Source organism: Ornithodoros turicata, chromosome 7 (assembly GCF_037126465.1).
Source record: "Ornithodoros turicata isolate Travis chromosome 7, ASM3712646v1, whole genome shotgun sequence".
Lineage (NCBI taxonomy): Eukaryota > Metazoa > Arthropoda > Arachnida > Ixodida > Argasidae > Ornithodoros > Ornithodoros turicata.
The window spans coordinates 26,281,090-26,299,838 of record NC_088207.1 but is presented as its reverse complement, the minus strand read 5'-3'; the positions used below and the strand labels follow the sequence as shown (position 1 = coordinate 26,299,838).

Here is an 18,749-nt window from a genome sequence, read left to right as displayed (position 1 = left end):
TACCGCCTCCCAGTCTTCATCACGCCCACAAATTGAGCTTATCCCTGATGAATCGGGGGCATTCTTCTCGCTGCTGTATCTAACGTCTGTTGTGCACCTTCTAAATGTGCAAGGGTCGTATATATTGCGTTAAAGCGTTGTACGGGGAAAAAATCTTGCACTGCTCCTCAAGCAATAAAAAAATCTATCTTTTTATTTGTACAGGTAGTCGCACAAAGTGTGCCGCGAATACAACGAAACAACAGCGTCGACGTTGCTCCTATTGAGACTGAAATTGAGCTGGAGAAATAACAGTTGAGACCGAGCATGTCCGACCTTATTTATTCGCAGAAGTAGCGCACCTTTTCACTCAAAGACGTGCAGAGAGAGGATTACCACAGTCCAATTACGCGAGGAAAATGTGTGCCCTTCGCGTTCCTCGCCACTTCTTAGCTCCGCAAGTTCGCGTTTGCTCCGCCCTCGTCAGAGCTGTGCCAGGGACTCAATCGCCGTCGAACCGCACGAGCGTGAGTGAAGAACAAAGCATTATCTTCTACATTATCGTCCCTTGGCTGCTTGTGTTTTATTCGCGATCTCTAAAGCTTCATGAAAATATTGCATGGAAGATATAACACAAGTTCAGTAAAGTTGCGTCATTTTTAAGAGTATGGCACGATGCATAGCTTACTTGGAACCTGTACAAGTTTAGTATTACCACAAGATTTACAAAGCAAAGTGTTAAGTCGACATATACTTGCTCCCTTTGTTTCCCCACATGGCAGCGAAGGCATCCCATGAGTGCGGTATTTGCGCACTGGGTCGTCATCGCCTTCCTTATTTATTTCCAATGTGAACATTGAGCATATTTTCATCGTTCAATCTCCTCTCTCAACGCACGGACTGGTGGGAATTACTCTGGCACTCACACCGTGATGCGCTCCACATGGCCTGTCTGTTGCTACGGTGATAGGCGTAGTGAACGCCGCCGCCGCTTTCGTGTCGCTGCGACGTGGCCCAACCATTCAACGGCCTGCCACGTAGCGAAGGCGGAGCAAGAGCGAACTTGCGAAAGTATCGAAATGGCTACGAACACACCCCCAGGTGTTGCTGCTGAACTCAGCAGGGTGCGCCAAGAACGCAGGATAAAGTACAAACATTCACCGCCGTATTCTTGAACAAGCCTCGACTCGACGCTCCGCCTCGACTCCAACGAGTGGAGGAAAGTGGCGCTGCTCCACTCGAAGAGCCCATGCGTTTCATGAACCCGCTTCGGGGATTCCTCCGCCAAGGCGCTCCTCGAGAAACCGTCCTCGAATAAAGCTGTAGTCTCGTCCCCAGCCGTCTTTCGGGACCACTCGAAAATGTTAACTATCGTGCTTAAAACACACTTATGGCATGAAAAATAAATGTAATTATTTACTTTATTTCGACCAACGTGCATTACAAATACAAACACAAAGGTCTGCAAGTGTTTGAAGAAGGGTGCAGGTGTTTCGAACAGGGAAACAGACTGATAGGTTTCCTAGTTTTCTGGTCTGGCAATTACAACCACAACGGCAGCAGCTAGCTTAATGGCATGGTCACCTCGTATCAAATAATATGAAAGATGATGTCACTGCTTGTCACTCTTCTATTATGTTACAATATGTGGCGTGAATGACTGTTGTTTGAGAATATTTATTAGACGACTCATACTATAGAGCACTGTTGCTCCAGATGTACCTCCGAAGTTTCATAATGAAACAGAGGAATATTGGTGACTCCCTCGCCTGGTGGTACATCAGAGCTCCGTGGCTTTTCGTTGCAAATGTTATATTCACACACAACCATATAATTTATTAAACCACAGATTATCTTCTATGTACATTACACATCACCCCATACTAACTTTGCTGCGATCTGCCCACACGTTTGGCACCATTCGGCCGGTAGCGAGCTGGGTTGTCCTTACGCAGTGTCACAATGCAGCATGATGAGAACATACACTGTCTCAGATCTGACAACGGGCATAGGAAATTCATAGTCTCTGATAATGCAAATACCTGACTGAACTGGACCTAATGTAGAGTAACTCAACAAAATTATACGGCGCAGCATGATCTTTGATATCCTTGCGCCAGTAAAGTCAAATCAAATCAAATCAAATCAAATCAAGCACTGTTGCTGCAATGACTGTTTGCTAGCGGATGGGTACGTTTACCCAACGCCTTGAGGGTAGCTCTAAACAATCAAACAAACAAAACAGATTTTACAACAACATCCCGAGCAAAGAATAGGGGAGACCATTCTTGGGGAGTCACCGCGAGCATGTCGTACGAACTTTTATGGCCCTCAATCGCGCTCTGCCTAAACGGTGGAGCCTGTTATCCCACCCAACAAACGGAATTCGTACTATTGAAACAACAACTGCAAAAACAAAAACAAAAGAAAACGAGAGAAAAAAAAAAACATGAATGGAAGATTTGTTGGGCCGTTTCGGTGATAACTGGAGCAGGGGTTGGGCCAGCTTGATACCGTATAAAGATTACGGAAAAACATTGAGGAGGCAGATCAGATGTTTATTTTTTTTAGATGTCCAGTCAATGCACTGTTTCTTTTTTTTGCACCACTTTTTGCGTGAAAACATCCTTCAAACACACCTTTTTGTGCTAAATAGCGCGACAGAAGGAAAATTTATTACACCTTGTCTTGAAAAGTGTGCTTGCGAGAAGGTGTGGGAGTTTTTCCACAACACGGCACACCGCGTCGTTTCTGACACATTCACAATGTCTCCCGTGGCAGTTCGAAAAGTCCTAACGCCATAAAATCACATGTCGACGGGCAGCTGTAGCACAGGTTTAGGTAGAGGCAGCCCACGATTGCACACATATTCCTCCACTGGCAATGTATCCAAAAGGCTTCGTACGGTTTTCTTCATGAAGCGGTACCGTATACCATATGAGGAACTCGTGATCATCAAAATGGTCAAAAGGAGTTTGATAGCCCCTTATTGAACGTTGTCGCTCATTGGTAATGTTGTCAGCACCCAGTTAAAGGCCATCGTGGCACAAAACGCAGTCGATGGACGCAACGAACGACCTGTCTTCCGCCATGACAACAGCCAAACTCGAGTTGAGGAGCGTTCTCGAGGTAGCACCGATGTTACCTCGAGATTTTCGAGGAATGCACGGAGGAATTCCTCCACTCGAGGAGCGTTTCGAGTCAAGGTCGATTTATGAAGCGCAAAACCGGCCTCGAGGAGCAGCTCGAGTCGAGTTTCGAGTCGAGGCTCGTTCAAGAATACGGCGGTCAGTGGACGCCAGAGTTGAGGGTGCGTTAATTACGCGAGTACATACGGTATTACCGAACACAGGTAGTACTCAATGAGAGAGCTTCATTGTGTTTGTCAGCTAAGAGGTTTGTGGCCATCCTTTGTTTGTCCAGCCACGCAAGACAACGGGATTCCGTTACAACACTCACCAGAGCCGCTCAGACCCCCAGCAGCCAGGTGTAGCTTAATTGAATCCGAAATATTAACGCGTCTTCCCTAGCGCTTTACGAGATTACAACTTGGGTGAGGAAACTCCATTGTGTGAGCATTTCTGGCCGCTGTAGGAACACCACGGGGAGAGGCCTGCGGGAGCTGGGGCAGTTCGGTACACGATAGCTCATATTTCACACAAACTCAACAATTCCGCGCCATTGCAATTTAAACTTGAACGCGGGTCAGTTGCATAAAAAGTTTATTGCCTATCGTATATATACGCGCGATATCGGATAAGTTATTGGGCATGACCTCCGGGAAACACGATGCCAAGCTATACCAACTCGAGCAACAAGAGGGGATCAAGTCTCAGTGTCGCGCGAAGCTCACTTTCTTCCTCGTCCGGCCGTGGTCATCTTCTAAATGAAACCCTTCTTTCTCCTCATGGCGGGACCTGGAACGGCTGACCTGCTGTACGTCCTGCACCGGACGCGCCGAACGATCTTCGTCAACGGTAGCTTCGTGCGAAAACTTGTAAGACGTGTACGATGTCATGTCCTCGCTTCGATAAGGGGCAGAGCTGAACCTGCTCCTCTGTGGACGCGCCGAAGAAGACTGGAGCATCGATGACAATGCAGTGTCAATGGAGTACGTGGGGAACTCACTGCTCTGTGTCGTTGGCCGTTGCACAGGAGCTTGTCGAGGTTTCATCGACGCTTTCAATTGACCAGGTTTCTCTTCAATGGGAACAGACCTGCTGGCCTCTTCGTCGGCCTGTGGCGGCCCTTTCCTGAAGCTCTGGATCAACTTGTTCTGGAACAGCGGCGATGCCATGTTGCGAAACTTCTGCATTCCCCACAGAGTCTTCATATGTTCTTGAGGCTGACTGGGAGCAGGTTTATCCGTAGAACGTTCGACAGTTGTGCTCGAAGACGGGACGGACATTGATCCGGAGCGGTTGTAGATATATTTCATGTGTTCTTGCGCGAATGCGGGAAGCCTGACGTTCTTCAGTACGCTGCCGCGTGGAACAGGTAAGTGTTGTGCAAGAGAGGATGCTCGTGGGATCGGCGATAGGACACTTGACATGCGCCTGGTGCTGGATAAACTGCTACTCGTGTCGGAGCTCTCACTGTCCCTCCTCTTCTTTTTGAACCTACCGGGGAGGAGAAATTTGCTGTGTTGAGTCGTTTCCCCAGGCGTTCACAAAAATTTCAGTCACCACACTGCAAACTGGCGATACTGTGCACCGGCAATCAAACTAAGCAATATCATAATACAGTTTAAAGGAGCACGAAAAAAAAAAAAAAATGACAGTTGCTCAAGACAGCGTTTAATTCGCAAGGCATCGTACCAGGAGCAACCACGCAAAATATTTTTGCTGAGTACCGTATGATCGTTGCGTAATTTACTTAATTTACGAACCAGCGTGGCGATGGAAGAATGACCACTGTGATGGCATACAGGGCAGGGCACGTTGTCCCATTCGCTGTGGCAAATTCGTCAGCTTCGGCGTCCGGACCCTCGCCCCCACCCCTCCCCTACACCCCCTAACACCCCCAATACCTGGAGATAAAATTGTGAGATTGCGCAATATTTCGTCAAAAGCATGTATAGACACACCCCTTTGAGGAGTCCAACACCGCCTCAAGGACGAAATTCTGGATGAGCCACTGCTCGCCGGACCGACACTGGCGGATCCAGACCCTCTTGCTTTTTGGGGTGGGGGTGGTCTCTTTGTCGAAGTGTCTAGCGAGAAGAGGGAACTTAATACAGGGTGTCCCAGCTAAACGCGCGCAGATTTCTTTAAAATATATATATTACTTTTTTTCGAGATGAAGTCGGTTGCAATGTAGTATATGCTGAAGGGCGCTCCACAAGCAAACCCCTGAGGCAATGTCGTAACTAACTTTCAATAATTACCTTTTTAATTATAAAAGCTACGAAGTTGTCCAATGAGAACATCTGTTCCTTTCGGTCACCTGATACAGTTGCCGTTTTCAGAACAATAATCAGTTTGATAGACCGTCCGCAAAAAATTCGTGAAGGAACACCTTTTTTTTTTCTTTATTTTGTTCATTGCGCATCTCAAGAGATGCATCTTCCCTTCACTCCCAATGTGAGAGGGTCCCACAGTGCCGCCTCATGCGTCGAATATGAGCTTTAACTTGCGGAAACAAAACAAAAACAAATGCATGCATCGGGTGACGCTATCGAACTGCCATTATCTTGGGTTGCATTTTCTGTTTTCTTTTAATCTCTTGCCAGGACGCGAGAGGCGATAGTGTTCTCTATCAGGCTCTCACATTGGGGGTGAAGGAAGGACGCGTCTCCGAAGATGCGTGAGCAAAATAAAGCAAAAATTGTTCTTCCTTCATGAAGTTTTTGTGGACGATCTGTCGAACGGATGTGTGTTCTGAAAACTGCTACGGTATCACGTGACTGAAGGGACCAAGTGTTCTCATTGGGACAACTTCGTAGTTTTTATACTTATTGAAAGTTAATTAGGACATTGCCTTATGAGTTTGCTGGTTTCCTCTTAGGGAGTGCCCTTCAGCATATGCTGAGACACCCAGTATATAACCTACAGGAAAATGCTGGGGAGTGATCGGACGTTCTCCCGCAATTGAGAGCTGATTTTCTATTGAGGTGTCTTACATTGCTCCTTTAAAGTGGAAACAACCAGCATTCTTGCAGAAAAACCATAATCATTGCTGACCTGTAAGGCCAGACAGAGACCTGCGATCTGAAAGCGCTCTTGAAGCCCCTCAACTCCTTTATAAAGTCCGTAAGAGAATGGAGAGGTCGACGTCGTCACGCCGTGACACGAGCGGACGCGACGTCAGCGGTTCCTGCCGAATGGCTCACCCACGGCTGTTCGCTACGCTGCGTCACGGTAGCAGGTCGCGCATCCAAAGCTATGTTGCATCCAAAAGCATCCAAAGCTATGTCGCGGAAGGGTGATATTTCAGGACGTTTTCTGAATGTCCAGGAATGAAAGCTACGCAGAGTGAAAGTGTCACCTCCCTCTTCCTTTATCTGCCATTATACCATGCCATGAACATGAAGGCGCCACATCTCGTTAATTCTGCGAGAAACTTCACTATTCACTCGACGCTGATGGAATCTTTGTCAAATTTGTTTGTAAATCAAATGTAAAGTTGTTTGATCAAGCGTTACGATTTCACGACGTTATATATATACGCCCGCTCAATGCAACTAAGCTGCCTGTTAGACATGCCAGGCAAAAGACGTAAGTTGTGAATCCCACATGCGGTTGGGTTGGGTGTCCAAAATGTCAAACTCAAGACCGCAGCCAAGTCGCAGGCAAGTGTGTCGGAAGTATTTTTCATAGCTTCTATTGCGTAGTTATAAGATAACGTTCAGCAAAAAATATTTTGCATGGTCATTCATGATAGACTGTTTCATTATTCAAGCAGGATTTCGAGCAATCCTAGATGCCACTTCGCTGCTCCTTTAATTTCCGCAAACTATTTTTATTTTTTTGTGCGCGACAATGTTTAGCAGGTATCTACAAAGCAACCTCAAGCCAGTGACAACTTGATGCAGGGAGTGCAAAGAGCACACTTTCCGCCGCACCGCTTCACTTCATACACGTTTCAGCACACTTTGGAACAGGTTTGCGCTCCAATACACACTTGAAACATTTCTCTTTTGCAACCTCTACAAACAAGCACATTGTAAGACCGCATTACCCTTGTCGCTGCTGCTTACTTTCTAGTTATGAAGACTAGCGCGCCAGATGCAAGGGACAATACGATGAAGGCTGAAGCTCCTTGAAGAAAGGGTTGGTAGCGCTTCCCTTGCATTCCACTTCCTGCCATGGAAAAAGAAGCGTCACATTGAACGTTACTGAATCGAAACGTCAAGTGTAAGCAGTCATGTTACCCAAAATGCAGTTTCCATCCTCTCCTAATGCGTAGGGTGAGGTACAGAGGCATAAGTAATTGATGCACTGCAAGTTCTTGTCAGTAGCAGCGCACTCCTCCGTGGTACGGCACTCGTCAAATATGTCTTTGGCTGTGAAAATGCTTGTCGTTAGCATACACATTTTTTTATTTTGTTATTATTTACACTGCTATCTAATTTCAGACTGTATATTTGCACACGCACACCAGGACCTGAAAGCACGATCGAGTTTCTAGCTAAAAGCCACGGACCCTTCGACAGAAGCCCTTCCGTTCCTACACAACTTGACGACGACGACGACGACTTGACGTGTGATGCTTCAGTAACTGCTAGGAACTGTCTCTATTGTGTTATAACAATATGAGTGGGGATGATACCATACCCTTACGAATACAGTTCCTACAGTGGATGATGTGCAATTCGCATAGTTTGATTTCTTGTAGTCGCTGTATTGTACAAAGTTATTTGTGTGTTTCATTTTGGGCATACATCTATATGCGACACAAACTGCAAAAAAAACAAAGCTGGATTTCTTTACCACATTAAAATAAGCAACACTACTAAAGTATCATGTTACTTGACTTGACTTTTATGACCTTGGTCCTATTCAATTCAAAATAACTTGTCTATGAGAACTCTTTCAGACAATCTTAAAAGATCCGAGTAGTATAACAGTGTTGCGACTTATCAAGCCTATGGAGGAAAACTGGTGCCAAGTCAGCAACCAAAGGCCTAGTGACACCGGATAGACAACTGTCACGTTACTTCTTCCCTCCACATGCAGTCTCACAAGATGGGGAGTCCTACAGCTGCGGCTGACACAGGTTACGTTTGCTCTTAGACAATGTCATTGTAGCCATCATCGGAGAGGACCTGTCCACAGTGGTTTATCCAGAATTTCAAGATTGCAAAAAATTATGGGGTCACATTATTGACACACGTCCGAGGCTGAAATACAAGGGTCCTTCAATGTTGACCGAGACTCATGCGGCGAGATCACTATCATGCCGCGAGATCATCCTATTCTTTTCCAAACTACATGTATGAATTCGATCCGTGAATGGATAGACTAAATGATAGAGACACGAAGTCTCCGGTGTCAGCCCAAGATGGCGTGTGTTATGTATACACGCGCTTGTAAGGTCCGCAACCGCACTACATGAACTATGTGCGCTGGTGTACTAGGTGTACCGCGCTGACAGTCGCGCAGCCAGGCGGGGGTTCGGACGTTCAAAGACCTTCCGAAGTACCCTTGGGTGGTGCCACAATTCCACTCCCCAATATAAAGTGCCGTAGAACCCCTCGCAATGCCCCAATGTTTTTTTTATTGCATGTTAGCGCCGCGAAGCAACTGCGGCTATGAGCGGCGTACAGATGTGGACAGACAGAGAGAACAGCAGGAAGGAGTGACGGACAGGGGGAGTAGTATGCGTCCTGGGCAGACTTCAGGGGGAACTGTGCCGACATTCGTCTGGAAAGTCTTCGGGAAACCCAGGGAAAACCTCAGACAGCACAGCCGGAGGTAGGATTCAAACCCACCACCTCCCTTCTGCATGACCTTGGTTACCACCAACGAGCGGACGCCTTAGCCCACTCGGCCATGCCGCTAGTCGTTAATTGGTCTCAATCGTGATTCCGCTAGGGCACGTCGGCAGAGACACTAAAGCTTATATGCGAATAAAATGCACGCGCGGTTTCATTACGACTTCGATCTCCATCTGAAAACCACCATATGTCACGCGAACATCCGCACGATCCTCGACTAAACCGCACCCGCGCGCACCTCCATCCATTGCAGAATTCGAGGCTGTAATAGCTAGGTGGTGACATGAAGGGTAAAACTAGAAAGCGTGTGTCTTGAAGAATCTGGTGTTTCAGTCGCAAATTGACCTTGACAATGCTATACAAATAATCCATCTATTTGCTTCTGCTTTCACAATATTCTCTACAGTCTCAACCCGAATGCAACATATCATAAACAGCTTACCTGTAACGCAACGCGTTCTGTCATTAATGCTGATCTCAACGGGCCTGTAAAATGGGCACTGACACCGGCCATACGACTCGTGCGCACGTCTGACACAGATCTGGCTTGGTGTCCGACGGCAGTCGTAGTCACTGTCGCACTTCTCGCGTCTAACTGGCGTCGGTGGCGTCCGCCCAGACTCCGCTGCGACGCAAACACCCTACATGAATGGCCTAGATGACATTGGGACCACGTGTATTCGGCTCACGTTTTACAGGTATCCGCCTTTTGTTGAGCTTGTTGAAGACGACGTCGCCCGGTCTTTCATCCTTGTCGTGGGGCGCATGGCTGGTAAACCTCCCTGGTGCTCGAGGATTTTGACGCCCATGCTCCAGATCTATGGTTCTTGTTGTAAAAGCTAACCGGGGTCCCTGCTGTAGACGGCGGCTGGAGAGTCTGTGCTGACTGGAAAGAACAGAATATTCGGGACGTACTCACTCCAGTGACTGCGCAATAGTTGAAGTGCACCACAAACTAAATCCCGCGTTGTCATGATCCTGCCGAGTTCGGTAACACCACCTACACAGACAAAGCCTGATCGCTTGAGCGACGTGACGTAACAATTAAGAGTCCACGAGTCACGACAGTGCTTTCAGTGGCCATAGCTATATGGAGACGAGCCGCCATCGGCCGTATGGGCAGCCACTGGAAGCCTCAGTGTTTCAAAATCGCCTGCGTCGATTGGCTGACATCTTGGCTGGCTTCTGCTATTGGCGGACTATGTGTCTACGTGCGAGCCTTCTGTATACTATCTAGGTGGCGTTGGCTTACGTCATTGCAACCACGTGCCACACACCGTATTCTCCAAAAATATTGTTTCTTTGTGTTACGTGGAAGTATCGTAAAATTTTCTAGTTTTGATAGGTATGACGTCATTGAGCGCGTAATGTGCTGCGAGACTTGCAACATGGCTCCTGGAGCGTCAGTTTCCGTCTCCTCACCACATATATACTATACAGTGTTGTACGTAGCGCCGTTACTAGTAGCGGCGCTACCGTATCCGTTACTTTTTTCGGTAGCGGAGTAGAGATCGCGCTACTTTTTTAAACTGGTAACGAAAGAAGTACTTCCGCTACAAATTTGCGGTAGCGCAATCTTTGAGCGCTACCGCTACTTTCCGAGCTGGGGTTCGCGACAACTCAACTTCGACCTATCATCAAACCTCCACTCTGCCTGCCTTCGATCAAGCTGCCCGATATCACAACTCATTCTGGGAAAACCGGGCAAATAGCCGAAAGGAGGGCACAGAGGCCGTTATCTTGCAAAGAGGATGTGTCCTCCACGTGTTCCCTATTTGGGATGAACCTTCTTGAAGATTTAGTGCATTGTCGGAATTGTCTGCAAACTGACGTCACTCCATTCTGGAGCCGTCCTCGCTAGCTATGAGTCATGACATTCCACATGACATTGCACCACGTACGCTCAGGTGCTTGACAGTTGCAATTTCTTGTCCGCTGCAATGGAGGGACCATGGCCTGCTGCAGTACAAAACAGTAGCGTGGTGTTCAGATGTCTACTATGCGCCTCGCTGGGAAAGCTTTATCTGTGCGTCAAGGAAGTCAACGTCCAATTTGAAGAAGCACACCATGGTATGTTTACTAAAATCTCGTTCCGGGCAATCCGAGTTCTTTTTGTGACAAAGCTGTTGAGCCTTTTATCGGTAGACTTGCTTTGTGCTTTATTTGCTTGAGAGGAAGAGAAAAAGATATGCAGGATACCGAGTAGGCTTTAGTAAATCTGTAAAAAAAAAACGGTTTTCAAAATTTTAGCCTTCAGGCAACCTACGTGTAACCTCCATTGGACGTCGATTTATTATTTTGAGATATTGTTTTATTTGATTATTATTTTAAGACGTTTGAAGTACGTCATCAACGATGCTGTTTGTTTATTTCCTAAAATGTAGCACATGAAGTATCGCGTTACTTTTTACGGGTAACGGTAGCGGTATTCCGCTACTTTTAGGTACGTGTAACGATATCGGGATTTCGTTACTTTTTGCTCAGGTAGCGCGTATCGGTATTGCGCTACCTTTTTCGGGTAGCGGGTACAACACTGATACTATACCTTTAATTGCAACAGCTGACGGCAGACTTTCAACGTGGGGAGGAGAGCGGAGACATGCGCGCGCTGTTGCTAGGAGAGAGGTGTCCGGTCATAGACGTCATGCTACAGACAATACCACAGATAAACTGAAGCAGCACGTGACGACAGAAGTCTGGGAAGGGGGAGCTGAGGACGTCCGGGGCCCTCTGTGTCCGCGGCTGATTTTACCACGGACACAGAAAAGGAACACGTACAATGCATCCGCAATCGTGGCACAGCTCATATTCCTAAGAACTAAGGAAAGTGAGAGAGGGAAAAATCTAGGCCTGTGCGAATTTTTAGAACCGAAGCCAATACGGAGCGAACAGTTATTCAGTTTTACTCCTACGAAACTATACTTTTACTCCTCCATGGGAATACTGCGCGAAAAACGCGGACAAGAGATGAGCACAGGACACGGCGCTGACTAACAACGTCGACAGATTTAATAACCAACTAAATGAGCGCGTGCGTTGAAATCCCCCGTCGTCGAATTTCGTTATTCCCGTGAGCAGAAAGCGCGCGCCTCAGGAGCACATGTCCTTTGTCAAAGGAGGCTTGTGTGGGCCGTAAACCCCGGATGTAGTTCCGTATCTGGATCAGCTCCTATTCCAAAGCACGTCGTCGCATGTGCGCTGCCCTCCTCTCCTTGCACCCCCAATCAGCACAGTTTCGCTCTTCCGCAATACTTTCAATGCAATGGTTTATCAGGAATCGCGAATGTCATTTGCTTCCAGAATCCTTTATCAAGAATGTCGTGGGTGTTTATCGAAGCAATGCGAACGTCTGCTGAAAACAGTTTCATGGCGGCATGACAGCCTCTAATGCTGGCACTGCATAGAGAGCTCCGCGATCTTCGTCCTCTTTCCCCCCTTCTAACCTTCCTAAACTCACCTGACCTAACCTGATCTAAAGCGTAGCCACTTCAGCGCATCCTTGAGCAGTCACTGCGCTGCAGTATACAGCCACGAAGTCCTTACCTCGGCAATGCCGTGTCGTCCAGGAGGTGGTCTGTCGAGGAATCGGGCCCAGCGTTTGCAACCACGATGGTCCCGAACATAAGGGGCAGAATGCAGCAGCTGCAATATGCCAACATAACTTGAGGGTGGCTCCAAACTGAATGGTTATTGTAGCATCCGCTTCCCCCTTGAAAGGCCAAAGACTGTTGTGTCGTCGTCCCGTTTTCTCACGCACGAGGATAGAAAGGTAAGGGCACTATAGTCGTGCTGCGTCGTCGTCTTCCACCTTGTTCGCTATCTTCTTTGAGTGATTCAATCGCCTTCTGCGCAGCGACCGTGGGGCCGATTCAGACCCTGGCTGCGTTGTCTGAGTTATGCAAAATCGCAAGCACGAAGTGTTGAAAAAAAAAAAAAAACGTATAATCGTCGCCATATATCGAAAGTTGAAATAACAACCGTCCGCCTGTGTAGAGGGTGCACAGGAAAAAAAAAAAAAAAAAAAAAAAGCAGATAGTGGTGGGCTGTTTGCTCTGTGAAGGAATCGGCTGGATAAATCACTGTATGGTCCACCACGAGCAATATGCGCCGTCATATGGGCAGGGAGATCGCTCGGCAAGGGAGCGCCCCACCCAACATTCAGGAAGTTTCGGTTCACAGAACCGTCGCTGAAGTTCCAGGGAGCCGTGTTTATGGCTGCTGGTCGATACAGAACCCAGCAGTCCATACCAACAGCTCCTGAACTCAGAGCGCCCTCAGCGGAGAAGGGCGCACCCTATTGGTCAAGGGCTATTGGATCGAGTTCCCAGGATATTTTCTAGGGGAGGGTAAAGAGCTACGAAAGAGGCGGGGCGGCAAAGCAACCAATGAACGTTACACAATACAGAACGACGCTAGCAGAGGATCCGGTGGATACGATATTTCGATTAGTATGACGCAGTGGCGTAGCCACGGGGGGGCTCGAGCCCCCCCCCTACCTGCCACGGACCGACCCACACAAATCGTGCAAATCCGATAACACAATATATGTGTGTGGGGGGGGGGGGGGGGGGGACCAGTGTGACGATCGCGAAAGTTCTTGCAGTTCATGGCGTCTATCTAAGAAGCATTCTTGAATGGTTTTCAAAGTATGAGCTTTTCATAATACTTCCAATCTCGTGACACCACCTCATTGGTCATGACAGCCTATACATGTAATCGTACTGTGAACATCTAAATCAACTATTTTCGTTCTTTTTTTTTAATCCTCAGTTTGCAGTGTGCACAAGTATGTGTTACAGATAAAATGGTTAAAAAGCAAGCGAGCTGGTGGCTAAGATCCATGACGAAAACCCGAGACTGGGAAAAGGACGAAAAACAGACGACACAACACAAAGTCTCAAATAGTATGTATGTGTGTGTTGTCGACACAGGATTAGCGGGGGGGGGGGCGAGTTTTCGTATCAACCCCCTCCCCCTACCTTGGAGATCTGGCTACGCCACTGGTATGACGACGTCTGAGTAAGAATTATGACGGCCTGCAATCAAGGAGCGTGCAATTTCGCAAGTGATCTTCGAGTCATCTTGGAGCTTCGGCGGGTGGGGGGCACGTCCCCTGCCTCTCCTGCCCCTTTCTTGAGGCAATACCACCTAGATAACAAAAGGCACTGAGCACTCTTTCGATAACGTCACGGCTAGCACATGCAGTAGTTTCCCCAGAGGTCGACCTCTGCGGTGTGTGTGTGTGTGGGGGGGGGGGGGGGTAACGAGCTTCCAAGAAGGAGGGGATATATGGATATATTTATAGGTCTTTCAAAAGGAAGCCGAGCTGTATTGGGCAATCTCAGAAATTTTCGGGGAGTGCTGCAAAATCCAATGGAAGGGAATCCTTTACTACGATTCCACTCTCTTTCTCCTGGGGGGGGGGGGGGGGGCAGGGAAATCCCTGGGCTGCCATACATTTTCAATGAAGGAACTTTTGACTTCTTCGCTCTTTCGGTGACGTCACATCCGCTCGAGATCCAGAGCACGCGGCCTTTCCAAAAGTCATTCCCAGGAGCGGGACACATCCCTGGCCATGTGGTCAGATGTGGGCGTCCTCACGAGGGCAGATGAGGGTGAGGACGCCCTCAGCTGACTCTCACCTCCCGGACGTTGAGGTGAAGCGAGACGAGAAGAAATTTACAGAGAAAAAAAAAGGGGGGGGGACGCAATAAATTTTCGGAAAAAAAGACAGGTGAGTCGAAGAGGGAGAGTAAAGAAAGAAAGAGAGATAGAGAGAGAGAGAAAGCAGGAGGAGGTCCTTACATTGCGCACAAATTGCACGATCCGTTACAACGTCTTTGTGACAACGCTGATAATGCCAGATGCTTCCCGTAGATAGGCGTAGAGACTGACATGGGCCGGGCTAGCCCTGGTCCGACGGCTACTCAGGCACTCACAGGTTTCGATCCCAGGCCACGGGCCGGGCCTGGGATCCCTCTTCCCCCTCCCCCACTACGCGCTTCAACAAAGACCCCCCCGAGACGAGGGTCTGGGTCTGCCTCTGGTGCCGGGTCTACCTTTCCAGCCTTTACTACGATTCCACTTTCTGGACTCAAGAACAGGACACAAATGAAGATATCTGTGCTTGGGTTTGGGTTCCTTTTTCAGGATGCGGGCCGAGCCGAAAAATGTCGGCCCGCGTCAGTGTGCAATTATTTGCTAATCTTTTGGAAAGCTCACCACCACCACCACCACCACTGCTCGGGTGTGCAGAAATTGCGCACTCTTATTAACTTATCGAAGAAGGATTTAAGCAATCCAGTGTGATATTAATATTTTTCTTCATCTCTGAGGGACTGAGGGGAGTTTCAAAGTGGTCCAAAACACAGAAGTTCAAAAGTCCCGCCAATGATCCGATGGCGTACGCGCCTGAAAATCGAGGCAGATAAAATCAACGCAGTAAAATCTGTGCGATGGAAAATATGACGATATATTCGAACTAGACATTTTTTAATTGCGCAGCTTCGCGCATTTAATCTATTTATAGGTTACAAGTGCTTTTTTGGCCCGTTTTCAGCATTGGCATGTTTTTGAAAGCGAGTGGGTCTAAGATGGCGTCAGTTGATGTGTATTGTATCTGTGGGCAGCCGTACGATCCCAATCGGTTTATGATTCAATGTGATGTTTGCAAAGACTGGTTTCATGGAAGGTAGAGTGAACCTTTGTCATCAATAAAAAAACATAAAATCCCATGTTACGCGTATAACGCTCGAGCAGCAACTCTCTCTGCATACTCGCCGAGCATGTCCAGTAATTTTCGCGTAATAATTGGCCAGAATTATGCCACCATTCCCGCTTTCGAGGCACATTCAATGACATTCTGGCGTGGTGTGATCGCAGACGACGTTATAATGTTGCTTCAAACTTCAGGCTTGCTCCCGACACGGATTTGTGCCAGCATCAGCTGGTCCAGCTTGCGTTTGTTTTTGTTGTCATTGATTGAGGTACATGCGGTCGTCTTGTTGGTTATGTACCCGTAATGTACGTACAGAACTACGCCTTTGAAGAGTGCAGTGGGTAGTTTACTTGCAATAGGGACTATACACCCAGCTTATTTCTAAATAAGTTTCTCGAAAAGTGTCTCGCAGCATAGCGTTCCTTCAGTGATGAAGCGAATGCTTACGGAAGCGTTATGACTTGAGCGTTCTTCGTGCCTTTACGCCTTATTAATGTCATCACGTGTCTTATTGTGCAGCTGTGTCGACGTCAAAGAACATGACGCCTGCGACATCATCAAATACTACTGTCCTCAGTGCCAGCAGTCGTATGGACCACCGATATGTAAGTAGCGACTTTTCGGTAACTCAGGCCAAGGTTGCAGGGCATTATTTTCACGCGACATTCTTGCTCGCTAGCAAATTCTGCTGCTCTAGGTAAGGTGAATATGTGCTGTACTTTGAAAGTGCAAAACAGACTACACGTTATTGAAATATCGTGAGCACATAACTTACTCCTTTGGAAGCAAATGGTGCCGTCCAGTCAAAGAAAATTAGACGTGATCCAACACAGAGGAAAAGTGTGGTTTTGCTTGTTTCCATTTCGTACACAAGTACGATATACAAGTGAAGAGCACACAAAAGAGTGGCAGTGTCTACACCCATGACAAGTAACCCGCATCTCTCGGCCGTCATGAAGCACTTTTGGAATGCATGTCTCTTCACAGAAGCACATAACTGGACGTAGCAAAAGATAGCTAAAGAGGCTCGGGCGTGCTTGCATTAGAGATGGCAGTGAGAGTGCTACAATATGGATACTTCGGGACGTGTTGGCTGCTGCTTCAATTTTGCGGCATGAGCCACACTTTTGAATCTTGCTTTTAATCAAACTGAATAATTTGACCCTTGCTCAATTTTTGCGTGTTGCGGAAACATCGAGCGGCAAACATGGGCTGCTTCCCGTCTCTTTTATCAGTTGAACAAACCTGCAACATCTCAATTGTCTGAGAAGATAAAAACTCTAGACAGGGAGAGCTAAAGACGAAAAAACACGCACAATCTCCGTGTTTTTACCTTCCCCGTTTCGTGTACCAGCATGCTTGCACCCTTAACACAATATAAAACAACATAAAAAACACACCTCAACATGAAAAAAGATGTTAACATTGCCATTGAGTTTGAGGGGAAAAACACAGGAAAAACACGTCCTGTGTTTTCCCCTTGAACTCAAGGCAATGTTAACATCAATTCAACACCAGCTAGCTTGCCTGCTCCCGCTATGTTCATAAAAAAAGAGTCACAGATGGAGCACAGATGGACAATGTTGGTTATCTGGAACAATATGAGCGGCAGCAATGCTGGGAACACGGACCAAGTGCATGTGTGGATTCCTTATTTTTTTCTTTTTTCGGATGGGCGAATTTTAGTGACAGTGGTCTGGTCTCATTCTCGTTTGCAGGTTTTTGTTTTTGTTGAAAAAAAAACAACGTATCATCGTCACAGCTAGCTGGTGTTGAATTGATGTTAACATTGCCTTGAGTTTGAGGGGAAAACACAGGATGTGTTTTTCCTGTGTTTTTCCCCTCAAACTCAAGGCAATGTTAACATCTTTTTTTATGTTGAGGTGTGTTTTTTATGTTGTTTTATGTTATGTTAAGGGTGCAAGCATGCAGGTACACAAGACGGGGAAGGTAAAAACACGGAGATTGTGCGTGTTTTTTCATCTTTAGCTCTCCCTGTCTAGAGTTTTTATCTTCGCAGACAATTGAGATGTTGCAGGTTTGTTCAACTGATAATTACATTCACCCATAGCATATAATTAGGGAGTGACTTTTTTGGGTTACACCCGATTCCGCCCGGTTATTCCCCCCCGAACTGACCTCCGACCAATTCGGGTTAAACCCGATTTCTCCCCGAATTCCAGTCACTATGAAATCTTCAAGTGACGTTTCCACTGAAGATGAACAAAGGCTGCCACATGTAACACATGTAACAATGGGTCACTTACTTTCCAAGCAATACACCCATGTGTGTCAACACTGTCTATGCCTTCGGAGATTACCTCTGGAAGTTCACGATCCCACAAAAAAAAGAGAGATTAGGAAGGACTTTATATGCAAGAGGAGAAACAAAAACACCCGATAACACCAGAAGGCACAATTATCACCCGATTTCTCCCCGAATTACAGATTTAAAAATAGCGCCCGATATTTACCCCCCGAATCTGAGAAAGGCATTTAACCCGAAAAAGTCACTCCCTACATATAATTTTGTTAAAGTTGGGAGGACACAGTGCATCTTGCTCTACATACTATGCAACATGCAAGTTGTAATATGCCAAAAACAACAACTTTGTTTGAATTCATAGTTTAAAAAAAAAAGTAAAACCCTCAGTGCAGAGAAAGACGAGGACGATAAGGACGGTACACAAAAAAACACAAGGACACCTGTAGTCCTCGTCTTTTTTGTGTATCGTCCTCGTCTTCCCATGCACTGAGGGTTTTATTTTTTTCAAGGTACGAGTTACCAACCAGCCCATGTTTTAACCATTTTTTTTTTAATGACGATGAATGGGGAGTTTCGTGGACTGGGGCGATACTCTACCCCCTTGTCTGTGTATTCACACGAGCGACATCCTTACTGGAAGATTCTGGCGGAAGAAAAAGCAAAAACTGCTCACTGGGCGGAAGTTCCGCCCCGTGTTACGTTGAGCATTCACACGATGCCGAAATACAGGGAATGGCGTACGGCACACTTAGCAGATGAACCATCACCGTCTTTTCCTGTCGTCTGCTAATAAATATTTTGTGGCTGCATCGCAGGATACTCCTCACGGTCAGCAGCGCACCCGAAGA

The 18,749-nt window shown here is 47.1% G+C and overlaps 2 protein-coding genes across 3 annotated transcripts in view; one reads left to right on the top strand and one right to left on the bottom strand.

The window, feature by feature from the left end:
• Positions 1-3,688: 3,688 nt before the first annotated feature.
• LOC135400718 (uncharacterized) lies at positions 3,689-16,836 on the bottom strand. 2 transcript variants are annotated; one of them, XM_064632585.1, is made up of 7 exons: positions 16,411-16,836; positions 12,461-12,559; positions 9,607-9,803; positions 9,360-9,542; positions 7,352-7,483; positions 7,178-7,280; positions 3,689-4,598 (listed from the first exon to the last, which is right to left on the bottom strand). In XM_064632585.1, exons 2-7 carry the CDS (start codon positions 12,538-12,540, stop codon positions 3,812-3,814), a joined length of 1,482 nt encoding a protein of 493 aa, XP_064488655.1. In that variant the 5' UTR covers positions 12,541-12,559; positions 16,411-16,836; the 3' UTR covers positions 3,689-3,811. The 2 variants fall into 2 exon arrangements, with proteins under 2 accessions (XP_064488655.1, XP_064488654.1); XM_064632584.1 differs by lacking the exon at positions 16,411-16,836 and having other exon boundaries at positions 12,461-13,423.
• Positions 15,499-18,749, top strand: part of LOC135400717 (histone lysine demethylase PHF8-like) — a 30,753-nt gene continuing 27,502 nt past the window's right edge. Inside the window, exons 1-2 of the mRNA XM_064632582.1 lie at positions 15,499-15,608; positions 16,155-16,240. Coding sequence (XP_064488652.1) covers positions 15,511-15,608; positions 16,155-16,240 — 184 coding nt within the window. The 5' untranslated portion in view covers positions 15,499-15,510. The remainder of the gene's footprint in view (positions 15,609-16,154; positions 16,241-18,749) is intronic.